The 17,836-nt window shown below is 39.4% G+C and overlaps 2 protein-coding genes across 2 annotated transcripts; one reads left to right on the top strand and one right to left on the bottom strand.

Annotated features, from left to right (window-relative positions):
- The first annotated feature begins 35 nt into the window (after positions 1 to 35).
- EXOSC9 (exosome component 9) lies at positions 36 to 11,461 on the top strand. The gene is made up of 12 exons (XM_019741403.3): positions 36 to 221; positions 519 to 613; positions 1,287 to 1,406; positions 1,511 to 1,613; positions 2,499 to 2,636; positions 4,240 to 4,322; positions 5,634 to 5,766; positions 7,050 to 7,138; positions 7,782 to 7,928; positions 8,525 to 8,709; positions 10,913 to 10,991; positions 11,316 to 11,461. The coding sequence occupies exons 1-12, from the start codon at positions 156 to 158 to the stop codon at positions 11,398 to 11,400; spliced, it is 1,323 nt and encodes a 440-aa protein (XP_019596962.1). The 5' UTR covers positions 36 to 155; the 3' UTR covers positions 11,401 to 11,461.
- Positions 11,462 to 11,904: 443 nt separating this feature from the next.
- On the bottom strand, positions 11,905 to 17,557 carry CCNA2 (cyclin A2). Its single transcript, XM_019741405.3, has 8 exons — positions 17,357 to 17,557; positions 16,324 to 16,567; positions 14,928 to 15,040; positions 14,508 to 14,731; positions 13,625 to 13,832; positions 13,082 to 13,195; positions 12,550 to 12,683; positions 11,905 to 12,222 (listed from the first exon to the last, which is right to left on the bottom strand). The coding sequence occupies exons 1-8, from the start codon at positions 17,555 to 17,557 to the stop codon at positions 12,174 to 12,176; spliced, it is 1,287 nt and encodes a 428-aa protein (XP_019596964.2). The 3' UTR covers positions 11,905 to 12,173.
- Positions 17,558 to 17,836: the final 279 nt, after the last annotated feature.

The raw sequence follows: 17,836 nt of genomic DNA, 5'->3' as shown, positions 1-17,836 counted from the left end.
GCACTAGCGACCGCAGCCTCCGCGTTCGCACCTTCGGCCGCGAGCCTTGATGACGTAAAGGCCCTGCGCCTCCCGGAGAGCGGGGTGCGCGTGGAGAGGCTCGGTCCCCTTCCCCGCGCGGATTCCGGTGCCCCAGGGTCCCGGGACCCGACATCATGAAAGAGACACCACTTTCCAACTGCGAGCGCCGCTTCCTCCTCCGCGCCATCGAGGAGAAGAAGGTAAACGGTGCCGGGGAGCTTCGGCTGCTCGGGTCTCCCGGCCCGCGGCAGTCTTCCGGCTCGGACACAGCCTGGTCCTCGCAGGCCCCGGGAGCCCCTGGGGGACAGCCGGTGCGTCCCTCGTCCTGCAGGCTTTAGTCGGCTACAGTGGGTTCTTTGCCCGGGCACCTCGTTTCTACTTCCTGGGGCGGAGGCGCAGGATCCCGCTTCCCTCCAAGGGCTTCGCCCAGGGCCCCGGCTCAGAGTAGCTGCCCAGTGTCTGTTGAGGGAATAAGCCGGTGTATATTGTGTTTCCAGCGCCTGGATGGCAGACAAACCTACGACTATAGGAACATCAGAATCTCCTTTGGAACCGATTATGGATGCTGTATTGTGGAACTTGGGAAAACAAGGTAACTAGCTTCAAATTAAACATGAGCTCGATGGGGAAGAGTTTAAAAGAACCTAACTGACTTAGTTTACAGAGCAGCTAAGAATCCTGCACATTATTTTGTTTAGCAGCGAAAATAAGTATATTTTCTCTAATGCAAGGTGCTTTGTAGTCACGTTTTAAATTTTAAATCATAAATATACATTCTGTCACATGAATTTGTTTCCTTCAGTTGTCAGTAAGTAGGTCCTACTTTTCCTTTTTTCTGAGTGACATGAGAATTAGACTTTTAATATTCATTTGGCGGTTGTGAGGACATTGGTCAGGTAATATTGGCCAACTATGCATGCCATGGGAAAACTTAAGAAATCTCAAGTTTTCATGCCATCTTGTATCAGTAAATATTCATTTTAGAAAAGAGGAGTTAAGGGCATTTGTTTTTTTCTTAAACGATCTGTGGAATAGTCAGTATTGTAATGAGATGTTTTTTCATGTCATCTCTTTGGGTATGCCAATGTATATCTTACTCCTGTATATATTCTACCACTACATATGTAATATCAACCTCTGATATATCATGATGAGTATGTTATTACTCAGAATAAGATTGAAACTTAATTGGTATCTTTTTTAGTTTTTTTGTTAATTGGAAAGGAAATATATTTAGTTAACAGATTTGTACTTTATCTTTGCAGAGTTCTTGGACAGGTTTCCTGTGAACTTGTTTCTCCAAAACTCAACAGGGCAACAGAAGGTATTCTTTTTTTTAACCTTGAACTCTCTCAGATGGCTGCTCCAGCTTTTGAACCTGGCAGGTATTTAAATTTTCTTCTAAGCTGCTTTAACCAGAAGAGAATATAATAGCAGTGAGGTATTGTTTTAATGCTTGGTTGACATTAGCCCATTCCTATTTTCATAGGCAGTCAGATCTCTTGGTGAAGTTGAATCGTCTCTTGGAAAGATGTCTAAGAAATTCGAAGTGTATAGACACTGAATCTCTCTGTGTTGTTGCTGGCGAAAAGGTGGGGGATATGCTCAAAATTCTTAATTTTAGCATGAGTATTGTTGATTACGTTAATTCTTAGAGCTTCTTTAACTCAGTTTTATACTGGTTTATTTTACTTCAAATGTTCCTGAGTGCCAGCCATAAAACTTTGTGTCATTTCTCTGTGAAGGAACAAAAAACATTGGTGAAAATAGCTACTTGGATTTGTGAAAAAATGTCTTGCTCAAAGAACTTGTGGTTTTTCATATGTCTTTATTTATTTTCTTATGTTATTTGAGTTGATAAGCAGATGTTTTCCTTTTTTATGAATGAAAAACTTAAGGATAGATTAAATCCTTCATTTGGATAGGTTTATTGACTTACACAAGGCTGCACAGTGAGTCCGTGGTAAGCTGACATTGGAAATCTTACTCTCAATAAATTACTCTGCGTGATGACATTAGTACTTTTTTCTTGATTAGGGTATTTTGACCATCTTTTGTGACTCCAGAAGTCACTTAGCCTTTCTACATTCCATACTTGAATATGACAATTCCTATTTGCATTACTTGTAAGATTATCATTTGTCAGGTAAAACCTAAGGGTTTGAGTTTTTTAAGTTAGACAATAAAAATATAATTAGTTTTGGAGTTAGGGAAATCTCAGTATTAAATATAGAATGGCTCTATATATTTAGGGCATATATTTTGCTGTTGTGAAATGACTCATAAAGGTGAACTATTGGTATTTCAGATATTGGTCAGGCTTAACATTTTTCTAAATACAGTTTTATTGATACAATAGAAGGAGTAACCACGTTTTAACAGCAGAAGAAAAATTTGCATACAGTGTTACTTTTCCTTTTAAAAGGCCACAGGTTGTGATCAGTTAAGATTTATTTTTGTTTTAAATTCACATTCAGGTTTGGCAAATACGAGTGGACCTGCATTTATTAAATCATGATGGAAATATTATTGATGCTGCCAGCATTGCTGCCATTGTAGCCTTGTGTCACTTCCGAAGGCCTGATGTGTCTGTCCAAGGAGATGAAGTGACACTGGTAAGCTCCCATGATGTGAGCCAGGCCCCTTTCTGTGAATGAATGAATATCCTTCACGTGCAGGCAACCTGTTATTAGTAAAGGCTTATAGATGGAAACAAGGTATGTTCTAAAATTTGTTCGTAAAGAAAAACTACCCTTGAAACTCTTAGACCTCCTGTATTGAAGTGTCTGTCAAAAAGCACACCCTAGCCTGGTTTTCTAGAATAGAACTAGATGATTTCTTCTTTGGACCAAGCATTAGATGGAGTGTTTCGGGGCCACATGTGAAAAATACACGCTTCTCAGCACAGTGAAATAGTGAAATGGTCGTGCTTACTCTGTGGCGAAGTCCATCAGAAATACGTGGCCGGTTTGTTAAAACATTGCTATGCTCCACCCTCAGTAGGAAGGTTAGTAGGATGTATCAGTTTGTACTTCTATCAGCTCCCAGGTGATACGGATGCTGCTGGTGCGAGGACCACATTTCAAAAACTGTTGACCTATGTAGTTTACATTGTCTTTATGTTGAGTACGTCCATTTCAATTTAAGTAAATTACATGCTAGAATAATGAAAGTGTACTGTGGTGGTAGTTTGAGTCCTGAAGTTACAAAAGGAAACATCAGAGGCCCATATTCTTTAAGCAGTCATTCATGATGCTGCTTTTAGGCATCAGACTGGAACAGACTCTTTAAATACTTAAGTAGGGACAAAGGTTTATTTACAATAGAGACCTTTCTTTTAGAGAAGGGAGTTGATATGAGGAAGTAAAAAGAAACAGAGCAATTAGTAGACAAAAATATTATCAGTTAAAAAACACTATACAGTTCTTGCTGGTGGTAATGTAAAATGATGGTACAAACACATTGGAAAAGTTTGGCAGTTTCTTAAAAAGCTAAGTGTAAATGTATACAGCTCAACAATTCCATGCCTAGGGATATACTCAAGAAGAATGAATGTAAAGTATATTTACTCAAAAAGTTTTATGTAAATGTTCATAGCTGCATTATTCATAGCAGCTAAAACCTGGTAGCAATCCAGATGTTCACTAACTGGTGCATGGAAAATCAAATGTGGCCTAGCCATCCGAAGGAACACAATACATTGGTAAAAAGGATCAAACTACTGACATATACTACAAGATGGATGAGACATGCTGAGCTGAAAGGAGGCAGGTGCAAAAGACTAAAAATTGTTGAATTCCACTTACATGGAATGCCCAGAACAGGCAGCTTTCTAGAGACAGAAGGCACATCAGCGGTTGCTTGGGGCTGGGAGTAAGAATTGACTGACTGAAAACAGGCTCGAGAGAAGTTGGGGGAGGTCATGTAAATGTTAAAAAATTGGATTGTGCTGATAGTTACATAACTATGAATGTACTAAAAAGTGAGTCCTACAGCAGTGAGTGGACCTTTGGTCTGTAAAACACCTCAGGACAGCCTTTGGACAAATGCAGTGTTAAGGGACAGGAGTGCAAAGTCAAGTAGGTCATTGTAAAAGAAGTTAGTTAGGGCCTCACTGACGATTAAAAGAATTCCATTCTTAATTTTCCTGCTTGATGTGCACGATGCCTGTTTGTGTATTCATGCCTTAGTGACCAGTGGTTGACACTTTTCACACAGTATGCCCCAGAAGAGCGTGATCCCGTGCCATTGAGCATCCACCACATGCCCATTTGCGTCAGTTTTGCCTTCTTCCAGCAAGGGTAAGTCTCATGCTTGTCATGGGCTGAACGTGTAAATGCGGCTGGGCACTGGTGTGTTGTGGACAAATGACCAAGCCTCCTTTTACATTAAACCACCTGATAGTCCTTTTCTGTCTTTGTGAGGGCTTTACTTGGAAGAGCTTTCTCAATAGAAGGGACAAACTTCTCTAATGAAGACTCCACATTTTTCTTTTAATGGCGTATCAGAAATTCATGACTTTACTGCTGCACATAGTGTTTTCTCTGTCCCAGAGATGTACAGGTGGTAAGAGAAGTGTATGTGAGACTCTCATCGGGGGTGAGAATTCCTGAGGATTAATGAGAGCATATTAGGTCCTAGGAGCAGGTCCCAAGGAGGCATGGCTCACAAACGGGAGGAAACGCGTTCAGCTTTCCAGGAGTTGCTTCACAACTCACTGCTGTAATAGTGCCTCCCACAACTGCAAACCCGGAGCCCTGCGTCCATGCGGTGGTGCCTTGAAATGAAAGCTTGAGCTTTCAGTCTCTTTAAAAACAAAGGGAGGTATAAATAAGATATTTTAACAATTTTATGAGTAAGAACTAGAGAAAAGCTTTCAAGTTTCAGTCACTGTGGTGTAGAATTTCATTAGAGGGAAATAGAGTGGCACCGTCAGCTATATATGGAATTTAACATTTTCCAGTAGCCACATAAAAGGGAAAAAGAATAAGATAAAATTAATTTTGATGTATTTTACTTAATATATCTAAGATATTATTTTATATAATCAATCTTAAAAATTATTCATGAAATAGTTTACATTTTTGTTTCCAGTAACTCTTTAAAATCCAGAGCTTTATACTACAGTTACATCTCTGTTTGGAGTAGCCACATTTCAAGGGCTCAGTAACCACATGTGACTAGAGGCTAACATTAAACGGTGCAGAAATTTTTTAATGAGCCATTAGCAGAACTTAGAAGAACTTCAGAGTACAGGACATTAGGGAGATTTTAAAATTAACCAAATTAATGTTATCTGAATTTTCACAATGAGCCAGTTATTTAACCAAAGTGATAGCATTAGATTTAGACTATATATTATTTAAATAAAACCATTATGAACCTGATGTGATTTTATTGTTATAGCTAGCAACATCCACTTACCATTCATTTTGTGTCCGTAAAAACCATCATTTTCTTGTATCTTTTCCCATTAAAGTGGCTGAAATCCACAGGCTCGGGCCTTCACTGTGTTGACTTTATTAATGCCATCTTGTAAAAATATCCATTATCTTAAACTTGTCCATCAGTCAGCCTCAGATTTGGTCAGGTCCGCTTCCCGTTCATTTCAGCACCTACTTATTGGTGGACCCCCACGAGCGAGAAGAACGTGTGATGGACGGCTTGCTGGTGATCGCCATGAACAAGCACCGAGAGATCTGTACCCTCCAGTCCAGTGGTGGGATCATGCTGCTGAAAGAGCAGGTCAGTGCTAATGCAGGTTCTTTAAGAATGGGCCTCGTTTTAGAAGCATTTTCTAGTTTGTTTAACGAAAATCCAACAAGGGTATTTTCAGTGATTGTAGGATGTGTCAGCATCTGGTTTCAGCACTGTCGTTAAGCTGTTGACTGGTGGCAACAAGCTGTCTTCCTTCCTGCCTTGCTGCTCCCTGTATGGCCCTCCTGAGTCTAACTCTTCTAGACAGAGCGACACTTCCCTCCTGTCAGTGAGGAAAGGGATTCCTATCCCTGTCCCTCCACCTCTGAAAGTGTCAAAAAATAGAAATGAGGTAAAAAGATAGTTGTACTTTTAGAATCTGGGTACAATAAGTTCTCCAATCCAGCTACCTACCTGACTCACAGGGGGCGTTTAGAACTAGGTTGCCATCTAGCATAGAGAGCAGGTGGTCAAGAGCTCGAGACCGCTGTAGTTGGAGTTCCAGCTCTGCCTTATACTAACTGACCTTTGGCAAATGATTTCGTATCCTTTATCTGTAAAATAAGGAGTAACGTTACTATTGACTTGTTGGAAGGATGTAAGGATAAATAGATACGGCTGTATTGCACTGTACAGTGTAGTAGATTGTGTGCAGTAAATGTAGGTTTTGCTTATCACTGTGACCACTACCAGGTCCTATTTCCAGAGATACTGATGTTAGTTCCTTGAGGCCTGAGAACCTTTGCTTTGTGAAAGCTTCCAGGGATACTGTGCAGCCATGTGTGTCACTTACACAGGAAGAAAGTGCAGCTTGAGCACATAATGCGCGCGTGTGACCTCTTCATTGTTGTCTGCTAGTGTCTAGGGAAGTTTTTGAGTGTTCCCTTAATGTGATCGTCCTTCAACTATTTTATTTTTTAATTTTTTTAAATTTTATTGGGGAACAGTGTGTTTTTCCAGGGTCCATCAGCTCCAAGTCGTTGTCCTTCAATCTAGTTGTGGAAGGCGCAGCTCAGCTCCAAGTCCAGTCGCCATTTTCAATCTTTAGTTGCAGGGGGCGCAACTCACCATCCCATGTGGGAATCGAACTGGCCACCCTGTTGTTCACAGATTGCGCTCTAACTAGCTGAGCCATCCGGCCACCCCCATCCTTCAACTGTTTTAAAACAACTCTGACACCTTGCTTTAACTTGTTTATATTATTTTCATATTTGAAAAAAAACAGTCAGGCTTAAATTGTAAAGTTAGAAAAACTAATCTCACGTTTTTAGTTTTGTTAGAGAAAGCTATTTGATTTGTTATCTTTAGTAACAGTTGATTTTTATAAATAGGTTTTGAGATGTAGTAAAATTGCTGGTGTGAAAGTAGCGGAAATTACAGAGCTAATACAGAAGGCTTTGGAGAATGACCAGAAAGTTAGGTAAGTTTAATTTCTTTTTAGAACTAAATTGTCTTTTTATAATAGATTTTTTTTCTGTTAAGGACCCTTCTGGCATAGGGTAGCTATATAATTTTCACACGGATCTTTCCTTAGTTAATCTCAGTTGAATGTACTAGTGTTTTTTAATAAAGTTGATTAAACTGTTGTATTCCAATTTAAATAATCTGTATTGGAAAGCCACATTATTCTTTAATAAAAATTAAGGGTTGGGAAAAAAGACTCAAGTAACTCAAATTAACTGAAAGAACATACTGGGTTGATTCCTGTCCTCTTACCATGTGACATTGAATAAGATCTATAACCCAGCACGTCAGTGTCTTCTGTAACATGGGAAGTTAATGTTATAGAACCCTGGTAGGGCTTGTTTGAGGACTAGAGAATAATCTGTTTTAAGCCCTTACATGTGCCTGGCACATGGTTCAATAAGTGGTAATTATGGGAACTTTTTATTATTTTTCTTGATAGGCATAATAAATCGGTGAGATTAAGTTAGTCATTCACTATTCCAATATTTGTCATCCATTGAAAGGATAAAATAGTTAACTTTTTTTCCTCTCATGTCTTCTCTCCCATTTGTCGTCCACCCCCATCCCATCCCCACCCCTCCAAAAACCCCACACAGGAAAGAAGGTGGGAAGTTTGGCTTTGCAGAGTCTATAGCAAATCAAAGGATCACAGCATTTAAAATGGAAAAGGCCCCTGTTGATACCTGCGATGTAGGAGAGAAAGCAGAAGAAATCATTGCTGAAGCCGAACCGCCCACAGAAGTGTATCTTTACTGGGTGGTTTTGTTTTGTTTTGTTTTTTCTTTCACTAACAAGAAGATTCCTAACATTGTGGCATTATTAGGGCAATGTGAAGGGTGTGCACGCTGACATTTGTCTTGTGAAACACTGCTTTGTTAGAGAAAACATTTAAGACACGACAAGATGGTGATGAGTCCTAAGTCGGTGGTTTAACAGCCACGTTCTCTTCAGCTATCCTCAACAACCCAGAAAATCCTCTATTTTAACAACCATTTTATAACATTTCATTTTCCTTTGGAAAATTGTTCTTTAATTTCAATGGCAAGGTCAAGCACTCTGTACACTGTTACACATTGTTCTTCAAATTACTTATTCATCCATTCACCAAATTTATTACAACTAAAATGTTGATTATCTCTTGATATTTCTCACCATCATGATCTTGAAATCTTACCTGAGTAATTTACTTTTCTTCAGTTTAGCCATCCATAGAACTATTAGTAAATTTTTTTCTTAAGAATTTGAGGCACATTTCAGTGTTAAAACTTTCATTCTCATCTTTTTCAACACTGCATTCAATAGCACTATTTTTATTATTCAGTTTTCTTGACTTGTTAAGTGTTTCTAAACCTGTGCTCTGGACTCCTGGAACTGCCCAAATTGGAGAAGGAGTAGAAAACTCCTGGGGTGACCCCGACGACTCTGAAAAGGAGGATGAGGATGAAGGTGGCAGTGATGAAGCAGTCATTTTCGATAATACAAAAATGGACACTGAAATAGAAGTCTCCAATACTGGAAGCCAAGGTAGATGGTACTTTATGACTTTTAATATATGTAGATATATAAATTAGTTATATGTGTACATAATCCCTATTTATAGATTAAAATATCCCTAAAATAGGGATCTTATTTTTATATTAGCAGTTCCTTTCTTTAGAGAGGCTCAATATTTTAAATTTCAACTAAGGCTAACTGCAGTATTAACTCCAATTCTTTTCTAAAAGAGTGTGCTTATTTTTGTGTAGTAGTGGTACTCTTTGGTATGTAAATGTAGTGGCATTTTTAATTAAGACATGTTCTGTTCTTTTTTCTTTTATGTATATATATATAGCTGGGCCAGTTTTAAGGTTTTTTTTCAAGATCTTATTCCTGCATGCTATGTCTGTGTAGTTTCTAGATGAAAACATACAGCCTGCAACCTTATATATATTGAAAAGTGCTGTCCAAATAGAACTTTCTGCACTGTTATAAATGTTCTTTATCTACATGTCCAATATGGTAGCCACTTGCCATCTAGCTGTTGAGCACTTGAAATGTGGCTTGTGTGACCAAGGAACTGAATTCTAAATTTTAATAATTTTGGTTAATATAAAATTAAATAGCCGCATACAAGTATGGCTACCATATTGAATCAGAACATACAAAATTCTAGGAATACCTGGGATACAGGTAAGCCTAGATGATCCTTGCATTCTGAAAGCCATAGAACTGGAGAGATTGTTTTTATCTGTGGGTATTTTTACTTTTAAGAAAACCAAATTCTTGACTGGCCCATACCAGAAAATGAGGTGGTTTTTTTTTAATGTAGTAAAAACAGAAATCATACAAAGGATCTAGGAACTAGGCTGGCGGAGAACTAAAGGATGTACTTACGAGTCTGTGTGATGCAGACCTGCCTCCCTTTGACGAAGGAAAGAAATTACTGCCTGTAAACATGACTGAGTCTGCTGGGGTTTTTGTCGGGGGAAAAACATCCCCATTGATTGGGACCCTTGTTCAGTTTTCCCAGGAGTTACTTCTACTTGGGATTTTTCTTCCAGATCTTGTCCCATGTATTTATTTAATGTATATTTACATCCATATAAGCTGCTACACACAGGTACTGTGAATGAAGCTTTAGAATTTTTTCCATGTCATTATATACATATCAGCCACATTCTTTTAAAATGCTGCATATAATGCTTCAGTGTTGAATTTAACTAATTGGTTTAATCATTCCCTTCTTGATAAATGCATGTTGATACCATTTTTTACCTTTTCAGTGCTACAGTGAGCATCGCATCCTTACATAAGCCTCTATATATTTATGGACTGTTTTTCTAAGATTAATAAGGTTAATAGCTACAATATTCAATTGCTGCTTGAAGCAATTATTTCAAATGCTAGTATTTTCAAATGAATAATAAAGATCTGAGATAATTGGGAGGATAGAGCAGGTAAAGCTTTTCTAAAATATATGGACAAAGGGAGAAACTAATGGAAGACTCAAGATAGAAAGAACTGATATACCAACAACTGGGAAAAGGATTAATTCACATTTTATATATATCATTAACAAAGGCTAAGGAGAAAAATGGGTAAGATACAGACGTAATTTTCAAATACAAATGGCCAATAACATATGCCAACCCTAGTAGTAATAAAGGAAATAAATTAAAAGCAAAAAGTGATAGCATTTTTAATCTTTTAGAATGTATATTCCTTTTGACCCAACAATTCTGCTAGTGTCCAAATTGGGTCTACAAAAAATGCTATGTATATCTATAAAATATAGTTTCCCTCTAACTTTCCTATAATGGCATGTACCGAATGATTATGTAATTAAAGAAATCTTTGGGAAATAAAACCTCCACCCAGAGTAGCTTGGGCTCAAGTTTAGAACCACTGATATAAAAACTATGTGGGAAATTTCCAATAGATATAGGCATACCTCAGAGATAATGCAGGTTTGCTCCAGAACATGACAATAAAGCGAGTCACAGAATTATTTTGGTTTCCCAGTTCATAAAACAATGTACATACCTTAATTAAAAAATACTTTATTGCTAAAAATGATAACCATCATCTGAGCCTGTTGGAAAAATGGTGCTGATAGACTTGATCTACTCAGGGTTGCCACAAACCTTCAATTTGTAAAAAACCAAATTACCTTCTAAATGCAATAAAGCAAAATGTAATAAAATGAGGCATGCCTGTACTTACATTGCTTTCTTAACTTTTCTTGAAGATGCCCCTATAGTGCTGTCAGACAGTGAGGAAGAAGAAATGATCATTTTAGAACCAGACAAGAATCCAAAGAAAATAAGGTAACAAATTTCTGGTTTATTTCTCTGGTTTTATTCTCATCTTGCCCTACTGTAAACAAAAAGATGTTCCTTTCTCATTAGAAATCCATCTGTTCTTTCTCTGGTTTCTTCCACCTGAGATTTAAAATATTAGGACCTAATTTTGTAAAACTGTTTGGATGCCTTTCAAAGTTACTGTATTTTACTCAGTTACAGGAAAACAGTAAGGCCTCCCGTGTGATGCAAAATTTAATACACGCAATGGTGTAAGTCTGGTGAATCACCCATGGGATCAGCTTCTAGTACTGATACTATTAGTAAACTGTCGATTTACTTTATTCACAGAATACAGACCATCAGTGCAAAACAAGAAAAAGCACCAAGTAAAAGGCCAGTGAGAAAGAGAAAAAAGAAGAGAGCTGCTAACTGAAGCTCACATGGTTGTATTTGTGTATATAACTATTAAAGGATATTTATTTAAGTGATAGCAACCTTGGGTATTTTTTATTCACAAATCCAGTATAAAATCTAGTCATTTCTTTATACTTTTTTACATTATGCTTTGAAATAAACCTTCTGAAGAACTTAACAGGTTATGAATAATTGTCACTTCAGTACAGTGTAAAAGTTGATGAGGAATGAAGCATTTTCTTAGTGTATACAAAGGGCTGAAAGAGTCTAGGGTTATTACAACTTATAAATAAGCAGATTTATGCCAGATGTGTTTTGATTATTATGCCCAAATTTGCAAACTGGTCCAGTTGCTTAGGAAAGCAAATGTCAAAACTTATCTGTTTTCCTGAGATTATAGTTAAAATTTAAAAAATTTTAGAAGCCTTCCCAGTCCCTGTTATACTGTAAGAGACCAAATTAATCTTTCTGAGTGAAATCCTGAAGTCAAATTTTTGCCTCAAATTAAATTTGACTTACAAACCAAGTTTTCCAAATCAATTTATTAATTCTTATCCTGGCAGTTGGCATCAATACTTTAACAAACGACTTAAAATTAGCCAAATATCTAAGATAGTTACATGTACAAAAGATATACAAATTAAAACCATTTAAAAAGTAATAGATACCATAATTTGCACTTGACCACAACTTTTGTATTAAATGATTGTAAAATTAAAACCTAAGATAAAAACTGTGCACAATATGCTTTGAGTGATTTAAATCTTAGAAAATACAGGCAGTCTTTCACTGTTACACATTTAGTATCTCTGGTGGGTTGAGGAGGGAAACACCATGATACCTGCAAGTAGGGGGAAAAAAACATTTTTAGTAAACATTCATTGAGAGAAGGAATGATATGTATACTAGGAACTCCAAAATGCTATTTCTATCTGTTTGAGTTAATGATTATAAAACCATTGCCTGGTCCCCAAAACATGCGCATGCCCCATTCATCTCCCCTCATCTTCAAATGCAGGACAAACACATGGCCTGCTAAGAGAACAGCTTCTAAGTAGGCTGTGCCCAATTTGTGAATCCTTTAATCAAGTTCAAGTGTCAAGGATCTCTGAACCATACGATAGCCTGGAAAAGAAGCTTCTTAAAATCTATTCATGTTAATTCTTACTTTGAATTTTTGTACTTTTCTCTGATTGACTGTTGTGCATGCTGTGGTGCTCTGAGGTAGGTTTGGTGAAGGTCCAGGAGACAAGGCTTCAGACTCTCCAGGGTATATCCAGTCTTTTGTACTAAGGATTCAGGCTAGAGGAGGGAGAAGAAAACCGCTGAGTTGTTTTTAGCGGCAGACACTAGTACAATAGGACTGAGCTTGAGTTTTGTTCAATTTCAGTACTAACACCTCCAACTAAAAGACCTTCCAGTTTTCTCAAGCCATTCCATCTCTTTTATGCTGACTTTGATCAATTCTTACTACGTTCCCTGCTAGTAGCAAGCCATGAGGCCCGAATTCTTTAAGCACGCCTTTCAAATCCAAGTAATACCTGAGCTTTGTACCTAACAAACAATGTAGATAGTTGAACAGTTTTTCCAGGTCAGTACATCCAGACAACCATCAGCTGTACACGACGGTTACTAAACTTAATGTGGCACAAGCATGTAAGTGGCAAGGTAGCTGTGAAGACATCGTAGTACATACGTACCCAACTTTGTCCCGTGACTGTGTAGAGGGCTAGATGAAAGGCTGCTCCAGCGATAACTGATGGCAAATACTTAAGGTATGGGTCAGCATCTATCAAACTTAACTCTCCCAAAAACTGGAATGAAAAGTAAATATACTTTTGATCGCAAGAGCTTTAGAATTCAAATCCCAAATCCTGCCTTCTGACCTAATTTTTCCCTCGCTGTATAGCAACCATAGGAAAAAATTCCCATAGCCTCATCTTTTAGCTATATCCATTAACTAGTGTTTTGTCCCACTGTCTTCCCATATTTTCCTCCTTTTAATAACTTTTAAAACAACTCTTCTGGCTACCCTACCATTTCCCCAGACTTCATCCTCAGATCACTATTCCTAATGCTTTCCCAATTTCTATTACCTTTTGCCGATGGTAGGCTCTCTGCCATACTGCAGCATTAATCTGTCCCCGAAATACTAAATCCCTTGGCCAAAGCTGTACAGAAACTAGGACTTGCCCTTAATTGTGACCTAAGAATCTTGATTCAACCAAATGAAAAGAACTTACCATTGCTAAACTTTCTACTTTGCAGTTTGCAGGCTGCTGGTGCAGAAAGTACTGGGTAAGAAACTGATTCACTGTCGGTGCTGCTAAGTCGAAAGCAAGGACTTTGAGCACGAGGTGCTCCATTCGCAGAACCTGTTTCTTGGTGTAGGTGTCATCTGTAATGTACACAAACTCTGCTACTTCTGGGGGGTAGATTTCTTCAAACTTTCTACAATGAACAAAGTTTCAAGCAATCAGTCCTAAAAGAGAAGCTTGTTCATCCCAATTCTGAAACCCAGAACAAATCCACAGAATACACAGAACGAATCCAAAACCTATTCTCCACCCATGGCCTGTTTCTACTGATAACTGACTGGTAATTCACCATTTCTAGCAGAGACTGGGTAAATGCTAATTAAAAGACCCAGATCAATAAAGGACATTTGAGCTATTTCTCCCAGGGCAGTCAAAGGAAATAAATGAGGCACGAGTCTTGCCAACATGGGAACAATACAGAGTTCAAGTAAATGAAAATTTAGAAACTTTTCTTAGAAAAATAAGCGTTTTATGTTTTAGTTTTAAAATTTAGTTTTCATGTTTTAATGGGGAGAAGATTTTGCTTATGTGTCAGAAAGCACTTTTTAATGGAAGGAACCACACTTTTCAACTTTGTACCCTAGTCCTGGTGTATTAAAATGTAGCCAGTCTCCATGCTCATTCAGCAAGGTACCCTGGAATCCAGACCTGGAAACTGTCCTAAATGAGAGGTTTCACCCACACCTGTCACCACTGAAGTAGTCACTGACTCTCTGCCTTGTGTAATATTAAAGGTGACACTGTTGAAAATCCCAGTTTCTTCCCTACACAGAAAGGTACTGATCACTTTTTACCCAAGGTGACTTACGAGGCCAACAGCATAGCAGCAGTGCCCACAAGCTGAAGTTTTCCTCTCAACACAGACATGGATGAAAGAAACCTATCAATGTAGTTCACAGCCAAATGCAGCGTCTCATTCTGGAGTTTATATTCTTCTCCTACTTCAACTAACCAGTCCACGAGGATAGCCCTCATACTGTTGGTGATGTCTGGCTGTTTCTTCATGTAACCCACTTTAGGCTTACATTTAATCTGTTGAGAAAGTTACTTAGCGTAGATTTAAACATTTCAGTTAGATTATTCTATCATTAACTATGCTGCTATATGCTAGAAACCTAAGTACTGCATTAGAGTAATTCATTGGCAGTTAAAAAACTTCAAAGCATTTCCCTCTCAATTTCATTTCATGACATTAACAGTATGAAAAGTGGATTCAGAGAGCCTTTACCTCCATTTCCCTGAGGTATGTGTGAATGTCCTCGTGGTAATCTGGTACTTCGTTAACACTCACTGGCTTTTCATCTTCCAGTACAATTGACATGTCCATAGCATGTGGTGACTCTGGGAGAATTCAAAAGTACGATTAAGTTTACTGTTTAATTTAAAAAGTGATTGCCCTTGTAGGAAGTCCCACACCACGAAAGCATGTGTTTCACGTGATGAAAAAGGGCTTCCCATGACAAAGTACAAAGAATATTTATTGCACTCTGGTTTTAGTACCTGTCTACTTAGCTTTATTTAACAAGAAAAAATACTGATAGGCCACAAACAGGTAAATAAATGTGAGGATCATGTATTAGGTATGTTAAAGTATCATTCAACTTCCATGAGACAAGAACAGGTGACATGGTGGTTCCGATAGGACAGAGTTAAAGTCCAGGTTTTGAGATAACATAGGATTTGCCCTAAGAATTTGCAGATCCCAAAGCCCGACATATTCAAAGCACAACCTACACATTAATTGGAAGCAGGGCTAACAAGTGTATTAATGAGAAAATTAGGTTTTTAGGTTTATTATGGGCACTATAAACAAATTAACACTGTAATCAAGTGATTCACCTTTTGTAATTTTATCTTTTGAAGCATAGAAGATCTATTATTCTTTTCACTTCAAGGTTCACTTTGAGGCTAAAATCTGTTGCAAATTTTAAATAAAAATACACAAATTCTTTGAATTCCGAAAGACTTTCCTGCTCCTCCCAGACCCCCACTCATCAATAAAACTAAAACTAAAACAAGATTGGATTCAGTGAGCTGTCCAGGGACTCGAGCCCTCTGGTTAGGCAGCAGCACAAACTGCAGGCACAGCTGTCGAAAGCAGCTACTCTTGACGTGAGGTTAAGACAAAGAGCCACGGTTCGGCTGCTGACTCACAGGACCGTGTTCCTCCCTGGTATCACAGGCTCGCTCAGATGCTTTCACAAAACAAAACTTTAAAGGTCAAGAGATGTTAGTAGATATCACAATATGGAAAGCTGCATACCCATCTCTGAAGTGGTATGAACAAAGCGAATCTGATGAATACAATTGAAACCTATTCTCCCAACAGAGCAAACATTTCCAGGGTCAGATTAAAATCAATGAGCTCTAATTCAATTGATGAGACTGGCAGTGTAAGGGAAGGAACACCGGACAATTAGGATTTTATTCCTTTTTGTAGGTCACTAGGTCATGTACTAGCTGTGAGGTCTGAGATACAACACCCTTTCTAACCTTGTGACATTAAGCCTAACTCATGTAGTAAGTAAGGGTCAGGTAAGATGCCCTAAAATGCAAAATATTAACCCAACTTATTTAATAATTATGATTATATCGATTTGATACAGATGTTCATTAAAACTTACCAAAACTGCCCATCATGGGGTAATCAAGAGGTACCAGTGGTTTTCTTGGTTCAGGTAAAGTAAGAGCTGAATTAAACGCCAGGACATCTTCACACTCTGCTTTTTTAGATTCACCTGGCCTCTTTTGAGTCTCTTCTTCCGCTTCATCCACATGGATGGTAAATGCAGGCTGTTGACTGTTTGCTTTCCAGGGAGGAACAATAATGTGCTCATCATTTACAGGAAGATCCTTAAGAGGTGCAGCCTGAAAAGAAACGGATACTGATTTTGAGCCTATTAAATGAAGTTTTGCTTTCTTCCCCTTATGGGTCTCACCCTCTGCTTTACTCCCAACTACTCTATCAGGAAAATTAAAGTTACTGCGGCAAAATCCAGGCAACGAACTCTGAGTAGTCGAAGAAAAGGGATGTTCCAAAGTGTCACAGGCATTTATGCAAAGGTTATAGAGAGTCATACCAAGTGGAATTATGAGAAACTAATCAAGGCCACAAGAGGGGTGGAGTGACTGAAAGGTGACAAGTTTAGGAAAGAGATGGCAAAAATGCGTTGCTTCACCACTTTCACCCCAGGGTGGAGCAACAGAGCAAATCGGGTAAAATGGCGGAATTTAGCAAAAACAGAGTATTTTTAATATCCTTTCCTAAAGTAGAAGTAACCTCTTAACCGCGTGGGTTGGCGGCAGCAGGTCCAGGTCCTAGAGCCGTGCCGGGGGTTTAAAAACTATGAGAAAGGCACGGAGGCGGGCAAAGACCACAGTCATGCTGTAGGGCTTGGTTTGACCCCATTATCTATAGAAAAATACCCCCAATCGAGAGTAGACAGGCAGCACAATGCAGTGATGGCCAGGAAACTAATGGGAGAACTACGCCGGTGGCATCCCACACGCCACAAAACCAGAGATCAGGGGGACTGCAGGCCCAGGCCTCCCTAACAAAAAGCCGAGAGGATGCTCTCGCCCCTCTCCTCTGCCTGCTAAACCTTTGCAAAACTAACCCTCGGCCCACCCTCCTGCAGATATCGCTCGTCTCTTTACCCGTCTCGTCTTGGGTTTCTGCGGCGGCGCTGGACCCCGCTGGTTCCCGGCCTTCAGTACAGCCAGCCCGGCCCGGGTGCGGGGATGCTGGGCGGGCGACGCCTTCTCGGGGTTGATGTTCTCCTGGTCCTCTTGGGGCGCCGTCTGCTGCAATGTTAGCAGCGCCGAGCCCGCCTCGCGGGCCGCAGAGGTGCCCAACATCACTGCTCCCAAGGACACGGCGGGATCAGCCTGCGGCGCCAAGCAGTGTGCACTCGGTACCGCCGTCGGCCGCGCCAAGCAGTGCTCCAGCCGTACCGCCTGCCGCAGCCCGGGCCAGCCCGCCCGTGCACCCACCCACTCGGATCGCTGAGAACCGAGGAGGCTACGAAAGGCGCAGGCAGGCACCGCCGGGCGTGGAGAGCCTAGGACACCACCGAGACCTAGCGAGCAACCCGCCGGAGAAGCGGCTGTTCATGCAGTTCAAGTATCCCGCGACTA

Source organism: Rhinolophus sinicus, chromosome 15 (genome assembly GCF_057876585.1).
Source record: "Rhinolophus sinicus isolate RSI-liver-muscle chromosome 15, RSI-T2T, whole genome shotgun sequence".
NCBI classification, from domain to species: Eukaryota; Metazoa; Chordata; class Mammalia; order Chiroptera; family Rhinolophidae; genus Rhinolophus; species Rhinolophus sinicus.
Note: the sequence above shows the minus strand (reverse complement) of the source record. Positions and strands in the feature narration are given on the sequence as shown.